Source organism: Rhododendron vialii, chromosome 13a, assembly GCF_030253575.1.
Source record: "Rhododendron vialii isolate Sample 1 chromosome 13a, ASM3025357v1".
In the NCBI taxonomy this organism is placed as follows: domain Eukaryota; kingdom Viridiplantae; phylum Streptophyta; class Magnoliopsida; order Ericales; family Ericaceae; genus Rhododendron; species Rhododendron vialii.
The window spans coordinates 24,004,084-24,030,584 of NC_080569.1; the positions used below are offsets into that span (position 1 = coordinate 24,004,084).

Sequence of the window (26,501 nt, forward strand, 5' to 3'; positions counted from 1 at the left end):
TTTGGTCTTTAGTTTTGAATGGATATGTACTATTAGTCTACGAGATATATGCTAGTGCTTAATTTTTTCTTGCTTACGTAACAATATCCGTGGACAAAATCTTAATCGATTTGCGAGTTACGGATTGGATTGGAACCGAACCGTAGGACTTTTGGTCCGGACATGAATTTTAATTTCAAAAAACCGTGACTAGGGGTTCGGTCCTCAGATTCCTCCGAGGTAGGAATCCGAACCGAACTGGACCGCAAGCAACCCTATTATTTTGTGTACATCTACACTATATCCCATTATTAAGATAGAATACTAAAATTGGTAGAAAAAAGTTTTAACATTACTAACAATTAATTATATAAATACACACATATATTTATACATATATTTTTATTTATTAGTTATATAAAATAAATATCTTACGGTCCGGTTTGATTAATCCACTGTTTCGTAATGAAAATCCGTGAGTCAAACCGCGAGTCACGATTTTTTAAATTTTCAATCCATGTCCAATCCATGGACAAAATCCAAAAGGTACGGATCAGTTCGGTCCGGACCAGTTTCAAGGTTCACCGAATTTTTTGAGCAGCCCGAGTTATAGAGTACTCTATAATTATCTTAAACGCCCCTTCCCTACTTTTATAGGGTTAGGATTCTCTAGTCTATTATGGATAATTCTAGATTTATAGAGAGTTACATATTGACCCTATACAAAATGTACATATTGTCTAAAGAATTGGATTGGTATGTTATTTAACATCAACTAATGTCTGATAAAAATAAATAAAAAACTATTCGAAAAAGCACAAATAAAATCCCAATCCACTTTTATTACCTTTATCACTTTTTAGGCCTCGCTAATGATAGTATCGTACATGTATTGATTGTACTGTCCAAGTGTGCTTTGTCCTAAATTCGACCTGTCAATGACTTTTAAAACTTTTTTGTTATTTTTAATTTTAGGGTTCTTCCTTTCTTTCCCTTTAACCAGAGTGATCATTAAGTTTTAATTGATTGGAAGTTGAAGCACAAAACGGCACTATTTCAAATTGAACTATTTCTTTCTTTTTGGAACCTTTTTTCTTCTTTGTATTTCTAAGAGCATCTCCAATGTATATTCCATAACTCCAAATCTCCCTCAATTCCTCTCTTTTGGAGGAATTATGCAATTTTACCCATCCTCCATATTTGCCTTCATTTAGGAGAGTTGATTTCCATCCTCCATATTTGGAGTATGATGAAAGAAAATGAAAGATACTTCCAAACCACTTTTTGAATATAAAACTAGAGAAATAATTGAAGTTGACACTGAAATACACAATTATTGGATTCAAAGTGAGATAAAATTCAAAATGAAGATGAAAAATAAAGATATAAATCTGAATTTATGATTGGACTGAACATGAATTGTGAACCCATCTAAAATCACCGTTTGAAATAAAGTTTTATTTTGATGCTCCCAAATAGTATACAAGACGTTGGTTTGGAGATGCTCTAACTAATTGAAAGAAATCAAATTGTTCATTGTTTGAGAGGGAGAATTGGGCCTCTCCATCTGGGTTTTGTCCCGAACTTGAAAATGCGATCTAAATCGTTCATTTTAAAAACTTTCAAGTGTGTGAGATTTTTGAAAAGAAATCAAGTTAATCAGAGGATTCGGAGCTTCAGTTACCTCCTTAAAGTTACGTACTCCATCCGTCCCTATTTAAATGTCCACTACGATTTGCGTACATTTTCAACGACTTATGTCTCTTGACGTATATATATTATGTTTCATGTTTTGAAATCATTGTTTTATAGAAAAAATTGACATATATCAAATAAGATCCATATTGCATATTTTTAGCAATATACGTCGAGAGGTATAAACCGTTGAAAATGCACTCAAAACTGTAGTGGACATTTAAATAGAAATGGAGGGAGTACATTATTTCTCATCATCTAGGTTTAGGGAGGAATGTCATTTAAAAAATCGGTTTATTTGCTGCAATTGTATAACTCACGCATCCTGCAACATCCAGTTGCACAAAGCTTGGGAGTGACACCTATTGACTTTTCCATGGCCCAATTAACCTATTGATCACTAGACTTCTTCTACACATAAAAGAAACAAGTAGTGCAATAACAAAGATTAGCGATTCTATTCAAAGGTTCCGTTTGCTAGAACTTATATTTAGCTTATTTAACTTACTTTGGAAAAGTTAATAAATAGTTATATTTGATAGAAATTATTTTGTTTTCTCATTATAAAATTGTACGTAACAAAAACATTGGAGGAAAAAAATTTAATACTATCGAGTAACTATATACTAATTGTGAGGGGCAATTTGGGCATACATGTAATAAGCTATAACTAAACCACAGAGGTTGAACTTCTACTCAAACGCGAAAAAATCTACGGCAAACATATTTACAACTTGTTTTAAACTTTTTAAGTAAATAATCGAAATAATCATAATCGAAAAATCTACTAACTTACAAGTAATGACAAACAAGAAAAAGTATCTTAGAAATTCTCCAGCCAAGATCCACATTTCTGTATTAATATTCCAGATAACTATAAGGATGCCCACCATAATTACCAGTTTCATCCCCACCATTTCCAAATGGACTTCCAAAGAGACAATCTCCAGCACTCATCCACTGGTTCTCTTCCCTTCTTTCTTCACTCCCACTTTCTTGATCACCATGACCATACTTCCCATTGTTCTTATACAAACAGGGCCAGTAGCCAAATAAACTTTCACAGAGGTCCAAGGCATCTATCCCATGATCACATGTAGTCTGAACCACTTTCCTATCATACCCATTTGTAGACCCATAATCTTCATTTCCACCCCCATAACCATAACCAGACCAAGGATAGTAGTTATCACTAGTATAACTCTCAGCTGGTTCACCGCGGCTTGATTCTATGGGTTTCTCAGGCGGCTCGTGTTCTTTAATAGCCTCTGTTGGTTCGGTTCCATCATCTTTCCCATAAGGTGAAGGAATGGAATCAAAAAAGTTATCAAAGGATGGGACATTGGACTCCTGATCAGAACGAGGATAACAGATTTCATCAGAGGGCAAAAGGGGTCTCCCGTAGGTTAGAGTAGGATCATAACCACCGCCATAAGGTGTGGGATCGTACTCTTCGTATTCAGTGTCATCAACAACATCAGACTTGGTAGAATAAGAGATTACATATTGCGTTTCAGGAGAATAATAACCGGTACCATAAGGATTCGGATTGTACTCGATGAGTTTTGGCACACTAAATTGCGTTTCAGAAGAATAATAACCGGTACCATAAGGATTCGGATTGTACTCGATGAGTTTTGGCTCACTAAAACTATAGGTCGAGTAATTGATTTCCGATCGAGTAAAAAAAGGATCATATGCCCCACCATAAGGATTTCGATTGTACTCAATGAGTTTTGGTTCAGTGACACTGTGGGTAGAATAATTACTTTTTGATATGGACAGATAAGGATCATGAGCATTACTGTAAGCAGTTGAATTATACTCGACGAATCCAGGTTCACGAAACTCATAGCCGGAGTACGTTATGGGTTCTTGAAATGGAACAATATCATAGCTATGATCTGCATAAGGGGTCTGATAGAACTCACCGGAATCGGAATCGGACTCGTAAAAGTTGGAGCTGTAGAAGGCCATTGTAGCATCTCCTGGAAGAAGAGTTCAACAGAAAGGCTCGCGGGATTTTCTGGATTTTTGAAGAAACAAGACAAGCAACATTTACAAATCAGAGAAAAAGGAACAGGCTATGTGAAGTCAATGTATCACAGGGCTTTATCTACCATGGGTATATGCCTACCACTTGCTTCTTATCTAATTGGGAAGAAGGCGTCTGGCCTACTTTGCAATAAAGAACAAAAGCACCAAACTCACGAAAAGACAGCCCGCACCAAACTCACGACAAAGACAGCCCACCTTTTCCTTGAAGCACTTAAAGCTTTGTAATTGTTGAAACATAGGGTATTTGGTTTTTTTTTTTATTTTTTATTTGTTTCCACAATATGTGGGTGTTGTAGCCATTACAGATTTATAGTTGCTTGAGAAGCAATACTTACAAGTGGGAAAGAGGTGGTTTCTTGTGGAATTAATCAAACTGAAAGGAACACTTAAAGAGAAGCAATCACATCAGCTAGAAGGCTCATTGCAAGTTGAGCATTGACCAAATCTAAAGTGTCATTGTTACAATTAAATCATATTATGAGACAATGAAGTTTTAGGTATTACCATGATCAACCCATGTAAACTAAAAAGAACAGACTATTTACTGGATTCAAATTTCAGAACCATGAAGAGGTGCTGCTGGAATCTGCTCAAACTGCATGCTAAGTCCAGTTGAATCCATAAGCAGTGAATAACGTTCGATTTGATGAAGCCAATTTGCAAAGTATAATTGTTTGTCAAAAACTTTACTTTGTTTGAATTTCCATGTGACCCGAGGAAACAAAAAAAAACCCTTTACTTTGTTTTGCATGTCATAGTACTGCAGTTCAAGGCCTGCATTTCTCCACCAACATAAACCTAAATCCTACTTGGTCATATTTCTTAAATCCAGATCCAGCTTGGACAGATTAAATAGAAGATCTGTGATACGGGTGAATGCAAAGGGCCAAAAGTCAGCTATATCAAATGCAACCACAAAATGGAATCAATGTATCTCCTCCAAGCCCTGCCCTAGACAGTTTGCATAAGGTCAATTTCCACAAGCAATGTAATGCCTCATTATCCTACTCACTAATGTTGAATTCTTTCGTAATACGATCTGTTTGTCACACCGTACATACGAAAATACTTGTCCCAATTGACAATCCAAATTCTTGGGCACAACACATTTAACGGTTTGCCAAATCAGTAGAACCAGCCAATTTGACATCAAACTAGTCTAAAATAAATACTCCTTCCGTCTCTTTTCAAAAGTCCAGTATTTCATTTTGAGTTGTTCATAATAAATGTCCATTTTGTGAAGTTAGTGGATAAATACGAAAAGTTATTAACTTTTATAATGTAATGATAATATCTACATAAAAAGTTAATACTTACGAAGTGGAAATCTTAAAAAGGGACGGAAGGAGTATAGCTAAAATGCCAGAGGAGAGGACATTACCGAGGGGAATTATAAATCTTCGAATCAAAACTTGGTCTATGCTACATACTCATAAAGGACAGCCAACTACTCCTCACAACGTAGCTTGTGGAACAGATAAGTAAATACCATACATAGCACTTGGCCCAATCTCAAATATAGAGCTGGTTTTCCATATCTATGTATGCCTGTCCACCAAACATGGATAAAAAGAAATATCACCATTTTACACGGCAATTCTTCTCTGGTACGAAACAGTGATAACCTGCAAAAATAAAATAACAGAATAGCACAATTACGTCACATTACAGAATTATTTAAAATATCGGATATAGAAAGACAATAAAAACCAGAAGCAAGTGCATTGTCAAGCAAATGTCGGAAATAATAAACCATTGAGGATGTTCATGTTGTTTTTTATTTACAGGTAATTTCCTTTTAGGGTGTTTAAACTTTAAACTCAAAGGTGGTAGTAATATCCAGGAGAATAAAAGTACAATGTACTGTACGCAATTTTGTTCTCCATCCTTGAAAAAGGGTGAATTTTACCCATCCTTCTTATTACTTTTTGATACGTATGACATTATTTTGTGACGGGATTCACACAATTTCAACCAATAGGAAAGAGAATAATGTTCACCGTAACAAAATTAAATTCAGTATAATATCCAGCAGAACAAAAGTATACCATCATTTTATTTTTTTCCTTCTTCAATAGTCACGTGCTTATATTTATTTATGAAATAAATTGAGAAACGAGAATGTAAAATAGCCAATTTTTTATCAAACCAAAATTATAAGTAGCTATATACGAATACAACAACAACAGAATCCATGTAGTCCCCAATCATTGAGGGTATAGGGGGGGAAGATTAGAGACAGACCTAACCTTTGATAATATGCACAAAGTGGCTGCTCTTAGAATATCACTGAAACAGTGGCCCCCTATACCTGTTTTGCTGTGAAACCATGCCCCCAAATCAAAGGCAAATCGCATCAAAGAGGACAGGCCTAGAGGCCCAATTCAATTTCTGTGCACATTACCATATTATCAATAATATTCACAATTAGGTATATACAAAATAAAAAATTTAAAACTCGGGAGACCCCCAACATAGCTAAATGGGCCCCCGGACCTCAACATAGCTCCACCCCTATTGGTTTCAATCTCCTGTATGGAACTCCGAGATTGGTTCAAACAACCGAGTTCAAATTTGGTGTAACCAATTTCCAAATAAAAAATAAAAAAATTCGGTGTACCCCAGAAGCCAAAGCCCCACTTTTGGGATCCCCCAAATTGCACTGTACCGTCGAGACTTGGGAGACAAGTCCTAGCTATGAAGGCTCCGGTCCAGTTATTTGTGTTCAGTTTGGGGTCTTTGTGGGATACTCTTAAGATCACAACAATGATCGGAATCGTTCATGCTGTAGAGATCGTCGAGCTTGTCATTCTAACAAAAAAGTATCTTAATAAAATATTATTAAATATATGATCAAAATAGATTTGTACAAGAAAAATATATAAATTTTAAGTTTTGAATTATTTTGTCCCAATGATTGGGAACTACATACATGGGTTCTGTTGTTGTATTTCTTTTTACAAATCCATTTCGATCATGTATTTACCTATGTCCGATCAACATAATTTTTGTGTGGATGACAAGCTCGACAAAATGAACAATTTTGATCATTGTTGAGAGCTTGGAATGGGCCCACAAAGGCCTAAAACTAGACCCCATACTGAACACAAATATAACTGGACGGGAGCCTTCCCCAATACAACGCATCACGCCACTACGCTCCTTGCCTCTGTACCCTCTCATTTCTCTCTAAACTTCCACCATCATTGTTGTACAAAAAAATTCCCGCCACTATTGTTCTACGTGAAACCAGATAAACCTGTTGACCAAAAAACAAATAAACCTGCTCTCTTTTTCTACAGCTAGACATGGATTGATATTTGGACAGATTATATCTCTCTCGCCCTCTCAATGTTCTCATGACTTTTCTACGTTCACATTTTGAATTTTTGTTTTCCCTGTACTGTTTTCTACCTGTCATTATACTTTGGTTTGTCGAATTGTTCTAGGCAATGGCCGAAGATTCTTACAGGGATTGGTTTGGAAAGCGATAAGACATCTTTCTCACCGTTATGTACCAAGGTCAAGCATTGTATGTAATCGCCCTTGCCTTAACAGTATCGTTTATTCAAACCACTATCACTTGTATGCAAGCTTGTAAACCTCTCACATACCGAAAAAAAAGATTGTAAATCTCGTTCCGAACAAACCGGTACAGGCCGTATGATAACAAATCTGGTATCATAAAATCCGTATCGGCCCGTTTGGAACGAGATTTACAACCTTTTTTTCGGTAAGTGAGATTTAAAAGCTTGCATACAAGTGATAGTGGTTTGAATAAACGATACTGTTAAGGCGAGGGCGATTACATACATGCTCAACCTTGGTACATAAGGGTGAGAAAAATGTCTAGTCGCTCTACAAACCAATCCCAGTAAGAATCTTCGACCATCGCCTAGAACAATTCGACAAACCAAAGTATAATGACGTAAAGTAGAAAACAGCATAGGAAAAACAAAAATTCAAAATGTGAACATAGAAAAGCCATGAAAACGTTGAGAGGGCAAGAGAGATATACTCTGTCCAAATATCACTCCATGTCTAGCTGTAGAAAAAGAGAGCAAGTTTATCTCGGTTTTTTTGTTTTGGTCAATCGAAAATACAGGTTTATCTGGTTTCACGCAAAACAATGGCGGTGGGAATTTTTTCGTACAACAATGGCGGTGGAAATTAAGGGAGAAAGAGTGAGAGAGAAATGAGAGGGGTACGGGTCGGGTTCAACCCGACCGAATATTTGTCGAGTTGGTATTTTAGCCACCCGAAACTGACCGAAGAAGTTATAGAAACCGCTTGGTCGGGTTTTCCGTCGGGTCGGGTCAGGTTTGCGGAACAAGAACAAGAACAGATTAAGCAAAATCTCTAAAATAACAAATGCATAATACAGATCCAAGCTAATCTCCAAAATAATGTTGACTATTATGAACAACAAGAGCAGCCCCCAGAATTCTTGCATCAACAATCTGATTTTCTTGACCCAAATTTAGATCTAAACCAAGCTTACCCGTGACCACCACCTCCATCTTCCTCAACATCTTCACTCCAATCGTACGTATGGATGTTGATTTTCTTGACCCAAATTTAGATCTGAACCAAGCTTTGTTTTCGTCATGCAACTCTCAAAGTTTTTCGTCCACACACTTGTCTCGGCAATGGATAAACACCCATTTCAGATGAAAAACAAAGGTATGACTTATGAGAAACAAGCCCTACGTTTGGGTTTGGGTCAAGATCTACTCTCACAAGTTTTATCCTTTCAGGCGAAAGGAGAAGTTTGTGTCGAGAGAGAGAGAGAGAGAGAGAGAGAGAGAGAGAAAGCGAGGGGTGATCGATTTGGGGGAGGAGGAGGCGTGATTGATTCGAGGGAGGAGGCATGAGGACTGAGGAGGAATTCTGAAACTGGAAATGTAGAATTGGACGGCCGGGTAGGGATTTTTAATCGTGTATATTAGTATATATATGTCGGTCGGGTCGGGTCGGGTCCATCAGAGAAATTATATGCTACACCCGACACCCAACCGACAATTTCCAAAACCCGACCAAAAGGACCCGAACCCAACCGAAAAGGGTAATCAGATCCGTCCGTTAGGTTTATTTTCAGGTCGGATCGGGTCGGGTATGTGGACAGCCCAGAGTGCCGTTGAGAGGGTACACAGGCAAGGAATGTAGTGGCATAGTGCATGCGACACGTGGTATTGGGGAAGGCTCCCGTCCACTTATTTGTGTCCAGTTTGGGGCCTTTGTGGGCCCATTCTGAGCTCATAACAATTATCAAAATTGTTCATTTAGTAGAACTTATCTAGCTTTTGTCGTCCACACAAAAAATTATGCTGATTGAACATAGGTAAATACATGATTGAAATGGATTTGTAAAAAATAAATAGATGGGAAAAAATAATTCAAAACTTAAATTTTCATTTTTTCCTTGTACAAATCTATTTTGATTAAGACAATTTTTTGTCTGAATGACAAACTCTACGACCTAAAAAACATGAACAATTCCGATCATTGTTGTGATCTTAGGAGTATCCCACAAAGGCCCCAAACTGAACACAAATAACTGGACTATAGCCTTCCTAGCTAGGACTTGTCTCCCAAGTCTCAGCAATACAGTGGGGCTCTGGCCTCTGTAGTACATCCAAATTTTTATTTTTCTGGGAAACACTGGTTACACCAAATTTGAACTCGATTGTGTGAACCAATCTCGGAGTTCCATACAAAAGATTGAAACCAAAAAGGGTGGAGCTATGTTGACGTCCGGGGGCCCATCTCGGAGTTCCATACAAAGGATTGAAACCAACAGGGGCGGAGGTATGTCGGGGCCATCGCACCCCCCCCCCCCCCCCAGTTTTAAGTTTTTTATTTTGTATGTACCTGATTGTGAATATTATTGATAATTATTCATATATAGCTACTTATAATCTTAATAATTTTGGTTTTATTTGATAAAAAACTGGTTATTTTACATTCTCATTTCTCAATTTATTTCATAAAGAAATATAAGTACGTGACTATTGAAGAAGGAAAAAAATAAAATAATTGGTATACTTTTGTTTTGCTGGATATTATACCGAATTTAATTTTGTTCACCCTCCTTAAAAGAGGGTGAACATTACTCTCTTTCTTGGTTGAAATGGTATGAATACCACCACAAAGTAATGTCATACTTATCAAAGAGTGCATGACAGGTGTGAGACCTACACCATTTCAACTAATAAGAAGGATGGGTAAAATTCACCCTCTTGAAGGAGAGAGAACAAAATTGCATACAGTACATAGTACTTTTGTCGGAAATAATAAACCATTGGAAGTATTAAATCGTATGGAGAAGGAAAAGTTTCAACATTATAAAATCCTATTTGAAAAGAAATTAGCAAAAAAAATGTCAAATTAAAGAATCATTGAGAACTACAATGCACATATAATGACTGATAGTATAATAAAATCAGCAAACAAATAAAAAAATCACCTAATCAAGGGGTAGACTCTGAAGAATTTGCCTCTCGTCTTGGTTTTCCTTGGTCTGCAGCAGAGCCATCTCGTTTTCTCACAAACCTTTTACTCTCGTACTTCGATCGGCTTTTAGGTTGGTTTGGTTGATAAGTAGGATATGTGCTAGGTATTATTTCCCCATTGATGTACTTATCTCCTGAAAGATTTAGAAGAATAGGTTCATCACAACACTAGTGAAAGATTAAGACATTAAACAAAGAAAAAATGCCTTCACAGATTTATCACCTCCATAATCCTCGTTTTTAACATCTATATATGAGTCGGGCAGTACCCAAAGAACTCCAGGCAATTCTACAAAAGATAAAGAATCAAGAATTTTAGAAAGCAACTAGTACACTCCGACTCAATCAGGAAAACTGCCTGATCCTTCCCCGTACCTTTGAATTTCTCAGATGTTTCTTCGGATACAGTGCACTGGAATCCAGTGTAGGTTGTGGTACTAAAAGCATACATGTTCTTCTTTGCTTCTTCCATACTGACACGTACAAGAGAGCACACAATTATGAAGTTAATTCAAGGTAAGTGAAAAGAAACAAGAACGTCACAAAATGTAGAAACCTCCCCAGCCCCTACACCATTACTGAGCATAACCACCAAGGGCAGCAACACAACAAACTCCCAAAAAAGAAACGTTACCTTTGTTCTTTCCTTTCCTTTTGTTCTGTCCTAAGCTGACCTAATATTGGCAATCCAAAAACAGACAGTAAGGCATATAAATGCCTCAAGAATGTAAAAATGGCATTAAGTACCTCATCACCACGTTTGCAAGAAAACAACTTCTTTTCGGTCTGGAAACCACTTAAAAAAACTGAAGAAATGAACTTTTCATGCAACAACTCTCCAATACATGGATTTGAACAATGTAACCACACGTCCATCAATTTCTTGGGCTTTTATATCTTTTGACTGTTATCTACAAGAGAAGACGAGAGAAGCACATCTATCATGATACCCAAAAAAAGTAATCGTACAAGGGCATATGGCCGTTTGATTCAAAGACAAGCCCAACCAGGAAGTGATGTTCAAACTGGTGGTATACTTAGCGCGCCGCCTCTTAGTTTAACTGTTGGTCCTCTGCTTCCAGCTCTTGTTGCCTCACAATATCCTTCTGCCTAGCCTCTCATCTTTCCAAAATATATTAACACATGACAAGAAAAGTGAGAAAAGGAAAAGGAATATCTAATATGTTCTGATTTTCAAAAATGATCAAATCAGTTCTCTTCAGTATCCAAACCTATTGGACCAGGCACTTCATCTTCCCAAAGTCTATATGTAATCACATTGAGCAGATCTTCAGAAACTTCCTTTGGACAGGTACAGAAACCTACCTGCACTCTAATAAAGTCGTTTCATTAAGCAAGTCATTGGCGATGGGGATGGCACTTACTTCTGGTATGACAACTGGGCTCCCCAAGGTCCTCTAATTGACATACTCAGACCAAATTCTATTGCTTCATCCAATATTCCCCTCAATGCAAAGGTTTCTCTAATCATCTACAGACTAGAATAGCCAATGGACACGGCCTTTCCCAAACTCCCTCAGGCCTTCCTTTTATTCTAATGCCACCAGACATGATCCAACTTATTGGTCTATATCTAATATTCTACTTCTAAAACCTTCAATGCTGCTGCCACTTTTGATGCTATAAGACTCCATTCCCCTATAGTGCTTGGCATAAGCTAATCTGGTATCCTAAATGCCCTATGCTATGTTTCTAAGTACCAGCAAACTTGAAACAGGGAAACAAGCTGGCTAATAGGGAAGTTTTGTGGCAAGTTTTTTGCTAGTTCAGTAAGGAAGTTAGTGTGGGCTGCAACGGTCTCGTACCTATGGCAAGAAAGGAATAGTAGAGCTTTCAAAGGCATCCAAAGATCTCCAGAAGTAGTCGTAGGATATTTTTCGATGTAAGAATTACGTGTTCCCAACTTGCTTTTGTTAAATGTAACCTCTTTAACCATAGTACCTGTATTCTATGGAATATCCTCCCTAATATTCTTTCTTAGTTTGGTTATACTAGTCTTTTTAGCAATTATGCTAGTACCACAAACACTTACCCACACAAATACACAAACTCACTCACATTGGGTGTGGGGCCTGCACACACGATGCACACACTGTGTGGGGACCCCACACTCAATGTGAGTGAGTTTGTGTATTTGTGTGCGCAAGTCTTTGTGGTTCTAGACTTATTGGTCTTTCTAGTCTCTCATAAGGGAAGGTTTGCCTTCCTTGACTCTTGCTTGTTATGGCTTTCAATGAAACTCTCATTTACACACACACACGTGTGTAATTTCTGATTTTCGTAAGGTTCCTCCCATGAAGTCTATAATGCGCAAAAGCATAGAACCAAAAATCAAAGTGAGTGATCAGAGTCATGCTTTCTTGAGTTTCTTCTTCCAACTGAACAACTAAAAACATAATATTCCAACCCGAACGTCATTTCCCAAATTTCAGCACGCTGCACGAGCCCAAAAACGGGTCAACTGCAGTTGGGTTGTCCCAAATGTTAACAAGCCATTTCCTTTCCCAAACTTCCCTTCAAACTACCTAAAGAAACTCCCAAGATGAAAAAAACATCCATCATCCCAAATTTCTTCTCCCCTCGTTTATCCTAGGTTTCATTACAGATTAATCTCAAGATTTCTCTTTTGAACACGATTCTACACGCATTGCATGTGCCCCGGTGTCAAGTATACACGTTCTGAGAGATTAATATCAATTGAAGATTTTCCTCTTTCCCACTTTGCACAATACAAGTCACAGTACGCATTGCGTATTCCCAGTGTCCAGTAACTCTATATATATGTATACATATACTCACTCCTTCCCCATTTGTTGGTCCTTTTTGGAATTCCGACTTCATAAGGGCACACAATCATTGCATTTATTATCACTTAATTTTGCAATTTTACCCACCAATCATTACGTTTCCGCAATTCGTTAGTTCAACTAATTAAAAAAGAAGGAAAAAGAGTAAATTCATTTAATAGTACTCATTTAGTTTTGAATTAGGATAATATTTTTGGAACAGCAAAAAGTGCTAACTGAGACCAGACATAGGGAGTACATATATAGAGAGAGGAGTAACCTTCCGAGGACGGTGGCGAGAGTATCGAGGTAGGTCTGAATCATCTGGTCCCTGGTGGGAGCAGGGTCCTGGGGGAACTCCATGATTATGAGCCAGTGGTTGAAGTCACACCCCGGCAGCATTATCGTGTCTCCGGGCTCGTTGCTTCCGCTGCTCCTCTGCTTCGCGGTGCGGTTTCCATCGACGGCGGCCCGGAGTAGTACTAGACTGCCACGCGGAGTAGTGGGGTTCAAGTGTACGGTGCTAGCGGAGCGAGATGGGGCGGCGGCCAGAGGTAGGGTTGAAGTGGAGAGTGGGGTCCTTAGGGTTTTGGGGAGGAGAGAGAGGTTAAGAGTCGCCATTTGGAGCGGGATAGATAGGGATAGGGCGGAGAGATACACAGTGGCGAGAGAAATCGGAGATTTAACAAGGGTCTTGGAGTTGACGATCGAAAAAAAGGGTTGTGGAGCCTCTAGCACAAAAATTACAAATGGGACTCGGTACACCCACAATGTACAATTTTTATTTAAACTACAAATTTGCCCTGGAGTGGAAATTCTCTCTCTCTCTCTCTCTCTCTCTCTCTCTCTCTCTCTCTCTCTCACAAATTTGCCCCGGAATGGAAACTCACTCTCTCTCAATATCAGACACATGCTCGTTGTTCACACACAATTTCCCACTCTTTGATGTTCCAAATACAAATCTTACAAAATAAAGGAATTGTTTAAAATGTCATAAGCTGACCCTCGTAAAAAAAACTGAATGTAATTCTAAACTTAGAGAGTGTTAGGGTTTCTCAAGAAAAGAATAAACGATCATAATGCAAATCTCATCAAATTGTATGTGCCTTGGAAATGTATATTTCTCGTGCAGGACAAAATGGGACAGAAGAAGATGAAGTATCTTTTTATGCAATACAACTTCAGCGATGCAACTTTCCATCGATGCAAGGACAGACCCACATGGGGTTCCGTGGGGGCACACACTCAATTTTGTAGAATTATGATAATATTTTACATACTTCAAATAAATTCAATAATTTTGTGATAATATTCCAAAGATATTACTCTAAATTTTCTTTTTGAGAATATATGTCTGATGTATTTTCTTTTTGTAAATTACTCTAGATTTTCTTGTATTATGTAGGTAAGAGCCTGGGCATGTGAGTTGAACAATTTCATTACAAAAGTTTTCTTTGGAGAAGCTAGGCTAGATCAGATGATCTTTATAACATGTGAGACCAATATAATGATTCTTTTATATTGTCAGTCCAATTAAGCACACAAGAAGACAAAGCAAACATATAATTTTATGTACTTTGTACACTTTTTAATATACATTCACAATTTCACAAACTTATTATTGTCAGCTCATTGGATTGGTATTGGATTGGTTTTAGAATTTTTCCCAATACAAAGTCGGGAGCGACTTGTTGAATGAAGACTGTTGGCTGCACTGCTGAAAATAAGAGAGGTGAAAACATGATTATACAAGTGTATAGGAGTATTTGTGTAATTTATGGTAGCTCATTCTTATCTCCTCTATAAAAAGCCTAGGGATGGCAAATGGACGGGTTCGGGTCAATATGGGCAAGTTGTAAGTGGGTTAAGTCTTTAATGAGTCATTGACCCATTTAGACTCATTAATTATGAGTCTAATTACCCATACTCAACCCATTTATTTAAAAGCAAACCCGACCTGCCCATTAGCCCAATTACATACTCTATTAAAATTTAAAATGACTAAAATATCAATGAACATTAAATGACTATATTACCCTTGTAAATTTAAATGACTAAAATTACCATACTATCCCTCTACTACTAAAATGACCAAATTACCCTTGTACACTTAATTTTTCCGATACGTAGCGAGAGTAGCATGTCGCTAGATACCGTGAATTTTTTAGAACACATGAAGCGACTATATAGGAAGCGAGCTAAAAATTGGATAAAAAATGATTTATCACGGAAATTGACTGATAGGGGTGAATTCTTGCTAGCGCTGTAGTAATGGGGTGCAACTATACCGGATGACGGAGAAATCGCTACGTAGCTGCCAATAATTAAATCCTTGGCTATATATGTCTCAGGTTTTAACCCTTATTTGTATCTGCGTTTTCACTTACTGTAGTATTTTATTTATGTGCTACTCGTGCATGTCAGGTTCAGAAATCCGATAGTTTGTCGCTGAACCAAAATCGAAGCCGAAGCTCAATTAGTTCTGTTTTTCAAGAGGGTAATTTAGTTAAATAATTAGACAAGAATATGTATTAATTAATGAAACAGATTATTATTATTATTTGGAAATAATTAAGGTTAGGGGTTCAAAAATCAAAGTAAGTAAAATGTGTATGAGTTTCGATAAAGATAGTCGAAACTATTTTTGGTGTAGTTAGACACAAAAAAAAAAAGACAGTTGTTTGATAATTTTTCATCTTTAGTTTTTTTTTTTGGTCATAAATTTTTTACTTTTAAACTCCTTTCGTCGAGAGGAATGGTTGATCCAAAAAATATAACGAAATCTAACTAAAATTCAAAACAGACGAACAAAGCAGACAAAATGAAGAAAAAAAAAAGTTTACAAGAACCCACTCTTAGTGCCAACTCAGGTTGCATTCTTGTGAACTTTTTTGTCCATAATTTTTTTTGGTAATTTTTATTTTTCGTAACTGTTTGGACGATCATGATTGAAAACCAATTTTTACCGGTCAATCCCCACCACTGATTGCGTGAATGGACAGACAAGATTGTGCAGAGCCGCGTAAAGAACTTATTCACGGCTCCTTCGTGATTAAATTTCTGTCATCCAATATTACACCTCTATTAACTGAATAGAGGTATGTTATGTATATCTAAAAAGTAAAAAATTTGACAAAAAATCACTAAAAACGAAACAGTCAAAAATTTTGATGAAATTATTTCTGTGTTCCACAAGATTCCCTTCACCTCTTTTTTTTTCCCGACTTAGGGCCCGTTCGGACAAATAAGCCACAGTGGCTTATTTTTTGTCCTTATTCAAATTTTTTTCGTATCACTTGGCTTATTGTCATTTTTTTGGAAATTATTGTATCCTCACGACAAGAGGAATCTAAAAAGTAAAAAATTTTGACTGAAATCCAATTTTTTTTGAATAAAGACGAAAAAATTGGCTTATTGATTTACTTTCGTCTTTATTCAAAAAAAATTGGATTTCGGTCAAATTTTTTTACTTTTTAGATTCCTCTTGTCGTGAGGATGCAATAATCCCCAAAAAAATGACAATAATCCAAGTGATACGAAAAAAATTTGAATAAAGACAAAAAATAAGCCATTTTGGTTTATTTGTCCGAACACCCCCTTACGAAACTTTCTATTAATACTGGAAACAGTAGTAAAGCACTAAAGCAGCGTTACAAATTGATCTTGTACGTATTTGTTAGCATTACAAACCTGTTGTTCTACTATTTTTCTGTTGAGTTATGTTCATGACTTATTGGGTTATTTTGGTTGATTCAATTAAGACCCAATTAATAAATGGGTTAGATGAGTTGGATCCATTCTGAACCAATTATTAAATGGATTGAATTGGATCTATATTCTAGTGGATGAATTTGGATTGATTAATGAGTTTGGGTTTAATTTGCCACCTGGTACTCAAAACCAAACGGAACGAAAGAAACCCAGAAATATCGTTCAGGGTCGGTTCAGTTGGTTGGCCCAAATAACCCACCACAACCAAGTAACAGCCGTCGAATCGAAGACGACGGCAATGAAGTGGGTCGTGCAAAACTTAGTCGGTATCTTTCCCTTGGATTGGCCGGAGTACACTGGGCAGAGCTTTGGAGATGCCCTTCTCAAGGTATAATCTCCATTGCAGTTTTTTGTTGATTACTTATATACTCTGTATCTATTGAAATGTGATCTCTTATCTTGAAACAGAACTGGGTATTTTTCAAGTGGAAAAATAATGTTATCATTTGGTGCAAGAATCTTGATCTCAATCCAAATGTTGTTGGGTTTTAGTCAAGACTCGAGATTGGCTTTCTTTGATGGGGATAGATAGGTGTCTTTGGTTGCATTAAGAGCTTTAATGTTAGGTGAAATGTGTTGCGTCGAGATCCAGGTGAAACAAGAAATAAAAGTACGTAGCTGATTTCCTACATGAATTCTACTTGTAACAACCAAGGATGTTCTTGTTGAATGGCTTGATGTACATTATGGGCTCATTTCTTCATAATTTTTTGGTTTGTGGGCAATTGGTGACTTACCATGACCTCTCCTTGGGCATTTGTCCTAGTTTATCCTAAGTACAGATATTTGTATCTCTTTACGTGCAAGATGTTGAATGTGAGAGATATTATTGAGTAGTTTGATATACTTTGTTGGGCGTAATCCCTATCTGTTTTAATTTTCTTGACAATTGGAGACTTAACAGCTCTCCAGAAGGTATTGTTCATCTTGAACACTGGTTTTGATGAAAGAGAGAAACTTATTCACGGAGGCTCCATGAACAGGTTGTTCACGGAGCGGCGCAATCACAGCCGTCATTTTTCGCAATCAATGGTTGAGATTCGTTTTCAGTTTTGACCGGTCACCATTAATTGTTACCAATCACAGTTGGTTGTCAATCCAGACCGTCTAAAGACACTTTGGATGCGCGCAATTGGGCTCCATAAATCCTTCTTTACGGAAAGCTCCGTAAATAAGTTTTTCTGTTCATGAAAATGATGAGAAAGAAAAGCATGGAAGTTACTTGCCATAGGCCATCTCTGGGTCCCTTAGAGGACTTAGGTTGAGACTTGAGATTGCTTCATATGGAACTACAACAAAAATTATTGAACCTTTGCAGTTTTATTCTTCCCTTGTATTAGGGGTTGGTGGTTGCCAATACTAACACTGATATCTTGTTAAGGAATACTTTGCTGATGTGTTGATTCGTTGGATTCATTAAGAGTTGAAAAATAGTAAGGAAACGGAAGGAAAACAAAAATGAAGGACTAAATGAGAACCAAGAAACATAGACAGCAGTGTTGGTATTCATTTTACAAACACAACAGTTTTGGCATTCGTTTGTCCTTCATTTGTGTTTTCCTTTTCTCTTGGTTACTATAAATTTTAACAATAAGTCGTTACCTGTTTTTGAGTTCTGCCATATATGTGAAGTTCCAACTATAATGGGAACTGGTTTATGGTTTCTTTTAGAGTTTTGATGATTTGATCACTTGGGGAAAGAAGTTGAAACTTAATGCAAAGGAGTTGATTACAATTCCAAATTGAATTAATCACCTTTCTGATAACTATGCCTTCATCTTGTTACATAGGATTCTGATGAATGAAATGCAATAGAGATGTACTGGGATTTGAAGTATTAGCACTAACTCGAGGTTTACTTTTCTCTGTTTCAGTAATAGCATGAGGTAATACTTTGCTTTCCACACTACCTACTTTTATTAACGAGGAAGGAGTAACATTTGCAGAACTTGACCGTCAGAGGACCAATTGAAGAACAACAAGGCTTTAATGTTGCTTCTCTACTTGCAAATGCCACTGAGATAATATCCCAAAGTGTAAGTAAGTTCCCAAATTCTCGGATTGTTGTACAAATCTCAGGAAGTTCTACTCTTAAAAACCGTGATGAATGTTAATGAACTGGTGACTCCAGAACTGCACTCTAGTTGTCACTTATCTATCATCCACTCAGATGGCCACTAGAGCTCTCGTAACCTTTGTTCTGCAATCGCTTTTCCAAATAATGGTTGATGAGTTGGCATTTTAGAAACTATAAGAGACCCTTAACTCAGAATCTACGCTTTGCACACCTCTATATTTGTGCCTTAAGTAGTTCAAACTTCAAAGCATGGAAATGGGCGGATTTTTTTCGTAGTGTGCCACTTTGGCAGCAGTCAGTAGATTTATTCTTATTCTCCTTTTGAATGCTTACACAACTAAAACTTCTGATTTAATCTGGTAGTCATTCCTTAAAAATATATTTTCTAGTTCTGTGATGTAATTTTTTTTTTTTTTTAATGCTTTTCATGTACATGTTTTTTTGCTTAAAGAATCATAATTTATTGCCTTCACCTTTGTGCAGTAAATGATATTGATTTTCCAGATGCATGGCTATATGGTGCATGTGCACTATGACAAGCAATCATCAAGTCACCAAGTTAATTGATTTTGTGATGCAGCAACTCCTTCTGTGGAGCTACTAGTTCAATACCAGATACAGATGTCAAGGTTATGTTGAAACTCCTTCAGCTGTTTATTCGAATAGTACCGCAAATTATAGTCAGAAAAAGGTCAGCATTGACATAGACAACTTTACTTATTAGGCTCTTTGGCCTATGAAACTGCAACGTGAATTTTCAGCCTGCTGGTCTTTTCAGAATTGGTATTTAATCTGTCGTTTTGGTGGATGTTGTGATTAGTAATTGTTATATGTCAAATGCTATCCTCTTAGATATATCTTGTACACCTTATGTTGTTTTCTGTCTTAGCGTTATGGAAAATGCTAACCTATTGTATTCTCCTCTTTTCATAGTTTTCATTTGTCGATCCTCGCTCTTGGATATAGGCTTTATAGCCAAATGATGTATATCTTTCTGTTCTGTGCGATTGTTCCATTTTCTGCTTTCTTGATTTCGCGATTTTCCAAATGAGTAAGTGCCTGCTCCTCTATTCATTGGTTCTTCAGGATGTTCACACCCTTATAAGATGTTATTTTGGGCCTTTGTTTCACTTGGCCTAACAGGCTTGCAGTCAACATAAAGTGCTACTTAACACACATGCTTGAATAAATCCACAAGATAGGGGACAAGAATAAACACACCTAGTTGGGCCTAGTCTAGTCTCTGAAAGAGAAAGGGAAACTTGAATTCAACTGAGTATATCTCGTACCAAGTTGGGCCTAGTCCAATAAGGGAGAGAGAATTGCAACAAGAAGAGAGGTAACGTACTCGAAAGATCAAAACACATCGTGAATTTTGCAGCTGAAATGTTGATATTGAGGTGAATGTCTTCAAAATCAACAAGAATAAATGTTTGACATTGCTACTAGTATCAGTTGTGGGAGGTATACGAGAATGGTTCAACCCATAACTTGTTGCGATGCAGCGGTTTTAGTTCATGTTGTGGATGATGTGACATTGTTTTACCTTATAATGATTTACTCGAAGCATAGTGATGACTGTGACTCGAAGCAGTTTTTGAAAAAAAGTGCCAAAGGTTATAGACAGCCAGTTGTATATAAATTGAAAAGTTAGGTTTGTATCCAATCTACAGTTTCACATATACTTATTATCGGGTACTAAAACTGGGTATGTTCTTTTTAGAGAAGTTCAACCTGTATGTGTTCAAAATTTGCAGGAAATGCAGACAAGTAAGAACAAGATAATGAACTTCTGCAACTAAGCGTAAAAACTACGTCGACATGCTTCAGTATTTTAAATTTTTAATTAGGTCCCATTTAACAAATTAGGCTGAATGTCTTGTTGCAATGTGAAGCAAGCTGTATGTTTTAGTAATATAAAAACTTGACTTTCTGAATGCTAGCAGTATTTGTAGTTCTATAGCTATTACCTTAGCCTTTTGCTGATGAAACAGTAGTCAAATGCAGTCACCCTCACCTGAAACCCTTGTTTTCTCCCCTGTAGTTTACTAATAAATCAGTTGAAATCTCAACAAATCTCAGAATTCTTAGTCTTAGGCTTTTAGACTATTAATTATAACACATTCATGCATTGCTTGAGTCTAAATTTTCTAATGTTGAATACTTACAAGGTTAGGTACTTGTTACATCACCAGAATTATGAACCCTTTATATCAAAATCAGGAAAAAGGCCTGGAAAAAGGCCGAACGAGATATGTCAACTGCGATTGTATCATGTTTAGTTAATCAAAACTATCTGACCAAATCTTAGATTATTTAACTAGGGGTGGACATTGCGTCGTGTTGTCTCGGGTTCGTGTCAGAATTCTCTTAACCCAAACCCGACCTATTTAGCTTTTCGTGTTATTGTGTCGTGTCATAATATTCATGTTCCGTGTCAGAAATAGCTGATCCTAACCAGCTAACTTTGTGTCGGGTTCTCGTGTCGGGTCGGAAATTCCCACCCCTATATTTAACCATCGTATTACAAAGGGTATGCAGAAAATACGGAAGAGAAAAGCACTAGGAAACAGAGGTCAGTTGCAATACTATTAAATTCTGTATCAGTTTTCAATATTTTGCTAAACTATTGGTCACATCCGGAATATTGTACAAGAAATCATTATGACCCTTTGATTGTATCTGTTTATTGTATTTGCACTGAGGGTCAGTTGTTTATGGAGTATTTGTTTAACAGTCCAGCATATCAAGTGGAGTATCAAAGACGGCAAGATTTTATGCGTGATCGGACGGAACGTTCTTTGATTAGTGTCCTGGTTTTTGGCATATAAAGTCTTTTTTTTTAGTGATAACTCAGGATGTCTGAGCATGCTAAACCTCGACTAATGCCCGATGGGCTAATGTCACCTCTACTAGCAGGAGCTAGAACAAAGTCTCGTATGGACTGACTTTACAAAGAGCTGATAGCATATACAGTCAAGGTTTACATGCAGAACATCCCCAGAAGGGACCAAGGCTGTCTACCAGAAAGCCAAAGGTCGTATTCGGTTTGATCATTAGGAATCAGTGGGCTCTCAGCCTAGGTGCAAGGCATTCGTTTCCAAGGTCGGTTCAGTTCATGCATAATTAGGACAAGCTTGAAGTGGGCTCTCAGCCTAGGCGCAAGGCATTCGTTTCCAAGGTCGGTTCAGTTCATGCATAATTAGGACAAGCTTGACGTATCGCCTAAGAGTTATTTATGTATTAGCTTCATTTTGTTGATGATTTCTAGTGCTTAAATCTCTTGATATTCCTGGCCCCATAATCTTACAATTGCGTCATTCTTTTTGTCTGTATGAGTTTAATACTGGATTCGCAATAGCAGTTTAACCTCCCTGTTGGGCTTTTTTGGATTTTTTTTTTTTTTTTGCAGTTAGGCAAGATTTGACTCCTATAGGATAATAAGTATAGAGCTTGTGCTCATTTCTTTGACTATATGGGTAATCTAGATGACAATATCAGTGGTGGTCTTGGGTTCAATTCTTGTTAGCTCGTAACTTGTGAGTGCAGGGACAGGCCACTGCCTTCGGGGACGGACACAGGATTTTAATGTTGCGTGATCGAAGATTATTTTTTCCTGCAACATATGAACGAGAATATTAATTTTGCCACTACAAATTGTCAAAACACTACCAAAAAGAGAATATCCTACATATTTTTAATCAACCCATGTAATTAATTACCAGGACATCATCATCTATAATTATAATTGCATATGATCTTGAGCATTAAAGCAAAATGGTATTAGAAAAGATATAATATTTTTTTTCCCAAACTCTTGTAGGGTAGTGGTTAGATTGTTCAAAAGCCGTTCTACAGTCGAACTTATATAGCTTAAAATTTTTGAGAAAAAAACTTTCTATAACCCTAATAAATTCTTGAAACGCGGGTATGACAGTTTTCCCGGACTCATCCTCCCCTCGGTCTACCATTGACCACCCCTCGAACTTCAATACCAGACAAACATCATAAACCAGTATGTGATTCTCGTTGACAAACATATGGTTGTATGGCGTTTTATATAACCCTATTCGATCGTAAGGTATTTAATCCTACCAACTTCTGTACTGAACTCTCTTTCCCTCCCCCTATGGGTTAGCAACTCCATGGCCTGTTGTAAATTACCTAAACCACCTTTAACCAGCTGTTTCAAATCCTATCCAAACTTAATGCTGATCACAACCCTTGTCTCTCTCTTCAAGTAGATAATTAAATTGGAGAATATTTCCCTATTGGCTAATTAGATTGGAGAATTGAAAATGACTACTAGAATTAAGTCAACTAACTCCACATAATATATTAACATCATAAGATGTTGAATTATGTTTGAAGACTTGATTTTTTTCCCCACGCAATTAAATGCGGTGATAATGCAAGTTCTTGTTTTTAGGACGTTCATTGTTCTTCAGGGATAAGTAGACTGTTCCTCAAAATGGAAAGAAACGGGATGTTCTCTGGTCCGCACCGTCCTGTACCCAATGTCCTTTTGGATCTTTTTTAGGCCCACTTTGATGATTAGAATTGTACCCTTTTTAGAACTCGTTGAGACTATCAACCATGCCAAAAATAATGTCTATCGTATAGAATATTTTCAAAACACATTTATGCTGCAAAGAATAAGAAAAACAAAATCTAAAACGCCGAATCTGAACTCATATTTTACAACATAAATGTGTTAAGAAATATATGAATTGCATATCTGATGAACATTATTTTGGCATGGCTCTATTGATCTCAACATGTGCTAAAAAGTGAACAATTTCGATCATTGATGTAGGCTCGGGAAGGACCCAAAAAGACCTTATAATATAAGACTATTCATTCCCATAGGGAACTAGGACCGGAGAGAATGCCATTCCAAAACTTTCATAATCACATGTTGCATAAGCAACAATGACTTTTTAAGTGATCTCATAGCTATTGACCCAATTATCTGTTAGAGCTACCACTAACAAGTTCACCAACCCTATATAGGTTAGGAATTCCAATTTGTCATTCCTTTCAAGTTTAGGCTCTAGGACAAAGTGAACTAAGGTAAGGGACAAAAGACAAAGAAGGCATTGCACCCAAAAATAAAAGAGGCAAAGAAGGCTTTTGTGGGCATATATAAAATTTGATTATGAAGACTTTAGCAGTAATGAGAGAGAGAGAGAGAGAGAGAGAGAGAGAGAGAGAGAGAGAGAGAGAGAGAGAGAGAGAGAGAGTAGGTCCAACCCATCTCTCAACTCCATCATAGCATCAGAGAACCTAAAGCAATACTAACACCTTACCATAACACCCCTTCAGTCTCTGGCTTTTCAAAGTCCTATAGTTACCTACTAGTAAATAAAGAAAAAAAATTGACCCATCTCTAAATGCTGTTTGCTTCGTGATGTAATGAAGATGTCACGGTTGTTAATGGAGGCCCTAAATCTAATTAACATACAAAGTGGTCCATTCGGAATTGACACGAATGTAGATGGATTTCCATCCTTTAATTTAACATTTCTTCGGATATTTCTTGTGTAGATTCTCGTTCCATGTATAGCAAGTAATTAAGCAGGAAATCAACCCTGGAGGTACGGCATGGGTTACTTCAGCGTTGAACTCGACGCATCTTTCTCTATCCCTTCTTACATGCAGGTCACCTTTTATCTCCGATAACTATTTTTCAGCTAACCTAGTTTCTTCCGTCCCTCGGGACCAAGTAGGGATAGTACAGGAATATGTATCTTTCAAAGGTGTCAGAGATAAAACAAAATTTTCCTTCGTATTTTCTGGATCATGGCTATCACCAGCGATCATCATCAAGTGAAAGAGATTAGAAAAAGGAGGAAAACGGAAAGCAGGGGTCATGTTTTCTTTCTTTTATTTAAGCTTAGAATTTAAAATTACATATCTTTCCTTGACAGACTTTCAATAATTAATTAAGTGGTACAACATGAGATAAGACAAGGAATGATGGATCCGTGTCACAACGAACAACCTCCTCAGAAATTATTTTAAAAGTTTGAAGGGCTTTATTAGTATGATGAGAAAATATTCAAAGAAATGTTAAAAGGATGGTAAATATTGAAAATATTCAAAGGTGGACCCTGTGATGCACGGGTCAATTATCCGTGTCAACCCCACTAAGAGAAGACTTTAAAATTAGGTGAATTTCACAAGTAGTCCACACGTCCAATGATAATCGGGACTTGTCCTAATTCTGTTTTGTGGAAAATGAGTTTACCCAATTTTCAACTCCCAAAAGTCAACCTAGAGGGAGAGAGCATGCTACATTGGCCACACACCCTACTAACAGGCTAAGGCCCCGTTCTGGCCACTGAGGTTGTTATTTTTTTAAGTATTTATTTGTAACTTTACGAGGCTGATTATTTTATCATAATATATCATCTTTAATTCAAAAAATTATTACTATATGAAAAAAAAATCCTTATTTAAGTTATAGGAACGAGACCTAATTCCTATTGGCCAATTAATTAGTATGAGAGGAGGGAGGGAGGGATCGGATCCTGTTGTAAGTTGGGTCATAACTATGCTTTTTATTTGGGTCCGGGTTTTAAAAATAACCTTAACTATTCTTTTTACATGGCTTGTCGAGTATGTAATCACTGTTAAAATTTGAGTTGATCGAGCATCAGTATCCATGCGGACATATATCATGCTTGGATCAAATTGTTGTAATAAACAGCTAGGATTTGCTCACAAACTTTTTCTTGAAAAAGTTAAAATTTTCCCTAAAAGAGTTTTTTTTTTTAAAACCTAGACCTTCCAAACATATCTGGACGGCCAGAATTAGGCGCACAATCAACACAACATTTGCGCGCGTAGCATTTTTGATATATTTACCCCAAGTCACAGAGAGAGTAGGTGAGGGTACTACGATTTGGACAAGTTGCACCCTAAATAATTAACTTCTATACTACTCTATCCTAAACTATGGAATGGTGGTAGGACGGCAGAAAAAAGAAGGTTTATCCCTTCATTTTTCTCTTTAATAATGATCATTCTTTCTTTATTTATTTAATTTGTTCCGGAAAAAAAATATAATTAAACAACTTTAATTTCCTTTCTTTAAGCATGCCATGTCCACCCCACAAAAGAAGCAAACGTACAGTTGTTGATCTTCTCATTAATATATAAAATACTCCAACAAAGAATGATTGTCTCTCTCCGTTTTTTTAAATGAGAGATGATGAGATTAGGTTAGAATAAATTGGTTAAGTGAAGCGTAAACACTCGTAAACCTTGGCAGGAGTGTCTCATTAATTAGATACAGAAAGCTACTACTGTTGGGATATGTATGGCCGCGGTATAGGGATTTTCTGTATAGATAGAATTTTTTATATTCGAAGTGTCCGGGCCAACTTACACCGTTACGTACACCTTGACAAAGTCAATCCCACCGTTTACTAATAGGAGCCCCAATTCCGGTCTTATATATGGTTCCCTTGAGTTACATGTTGTGTTAGATTTCTTTGAGAGTTTCAACTTAAAATTAATTGGCTCTAGGTGGAGTAGCCTCTAAATTTTATAAACTAAGCTTGAATGGTTTAGATGAGCGATGTGAGACAAGTTTAA

At 36.9% G+C, this 26,501-nt stretch overlaps 2 protein-coding genes, 1 long non-coding RNA gene and 1 other non-coding gene across 4 annotated transcripts; 1 reads left to right on the top strand and 3 right to left on the bottom strand.

Annotated features, from left to right (window-relative positions):
• Positions 1–2,400: 2,400 nt before the first annotated feature.
• On the bottom strand, positions 2,401–3,906 carry LOC131313544 (uncharacterized). The gene has a single exon (XM_058341909.1). It carries the CDS (start codon positions 3,649–3,651, stop codon positions 2,533–2,535), a length of 1,119 nt encoding a protein of 372 aa, XP_058197892.1. The 5' UTR covers positions 3,652–3,906; the 3' UTR covers positions 2,401–2,532.
• A 1,177-nt stretch (positions 3,907–5,083) lies between these two features.
• LOC131313545 (DAG protein, chloroplastic) lies at positions 5,084–13,951 on the bottom strand. The gene is made up of 5 exons (XM_058341910.1): positions 13,332–13,951; positions 10,620–10,717; positions 10,468–10,533; positions 10,199–10,378; positions 5,084–5,357 (listed from the first exon to the last, which is right to left on the bottom strand). The coding sequence occupies exons 1-4, from the start codon at positions 13,670–13,672 to the stop codon at positions 10,203–10,205; spliced, it is 681 nt and encodes a 226-aa protein (XP_058197893.1). The 5' UTR covers positions 13,673–13,951; the 3' UTR covers positions 5,084–5,357; positions 10,199–10,202.
• LOC131315409 (small nucleolar RNA snoR100) lies at positions 6,045–6,149 on the bottom strand. The gene has a single exon (XR_009196741.1). It is a non-coding gene; the product is annotated as a small nucleolar RNA snoR100 (small nucleolar RNA).
• Positions 13,952–21,782: 7,831 nt separating the features above from the next.
• Positions 21,783–22,289, top strand: LOC131312602 (uncharacterized). The gene is made up of 2 exons (XR_009195925.1): positions 21,783–21,982; positions 22,059–22,289. It is a non-coding gene; the product is annotated as an uncharacterized LOC131312602 (long non-coding RNA).
• The last annotated feature ends 4,212 nt before the right edge of the window (positions 22,290–26,501 follow it).

What these genes read in the sequence shown, in the direction of transcription:
- LOC131313544 (XM_058341909.1), bottom strand. Translation starts at nt 3,651, where the DNA reads ATGGCCTTCTACAGCTCCAACTTTTACGAGTCCGATTCCGATTCCGGT.
- LOC131313545 (XM_058341910.1), bottom strand. Translation starts at nt 13,672, where the DNA reads ATGGCGACTCTTAACCTCTCTCTCCTCCCCAAAACCCTAAGGACCCCA. An exon ending in AACATCTGAGAAATTCAAAG is followed by an intron (nt 10,534 to 10,619) that starts GTACGGGGAAGG and finishes TATCTTTTGTAG; the next exon opens with AATTGCCTGGAGTTCTTTGG. An exon ending in TAAAAACGAGGATTATGGAG is followed by an intron (nt 10,379 to 10,467) that starts GTGATAAATCTG and finishes TAAATCTTTCAG; the next exon opens with GAGATAAGTACATCAATGGG.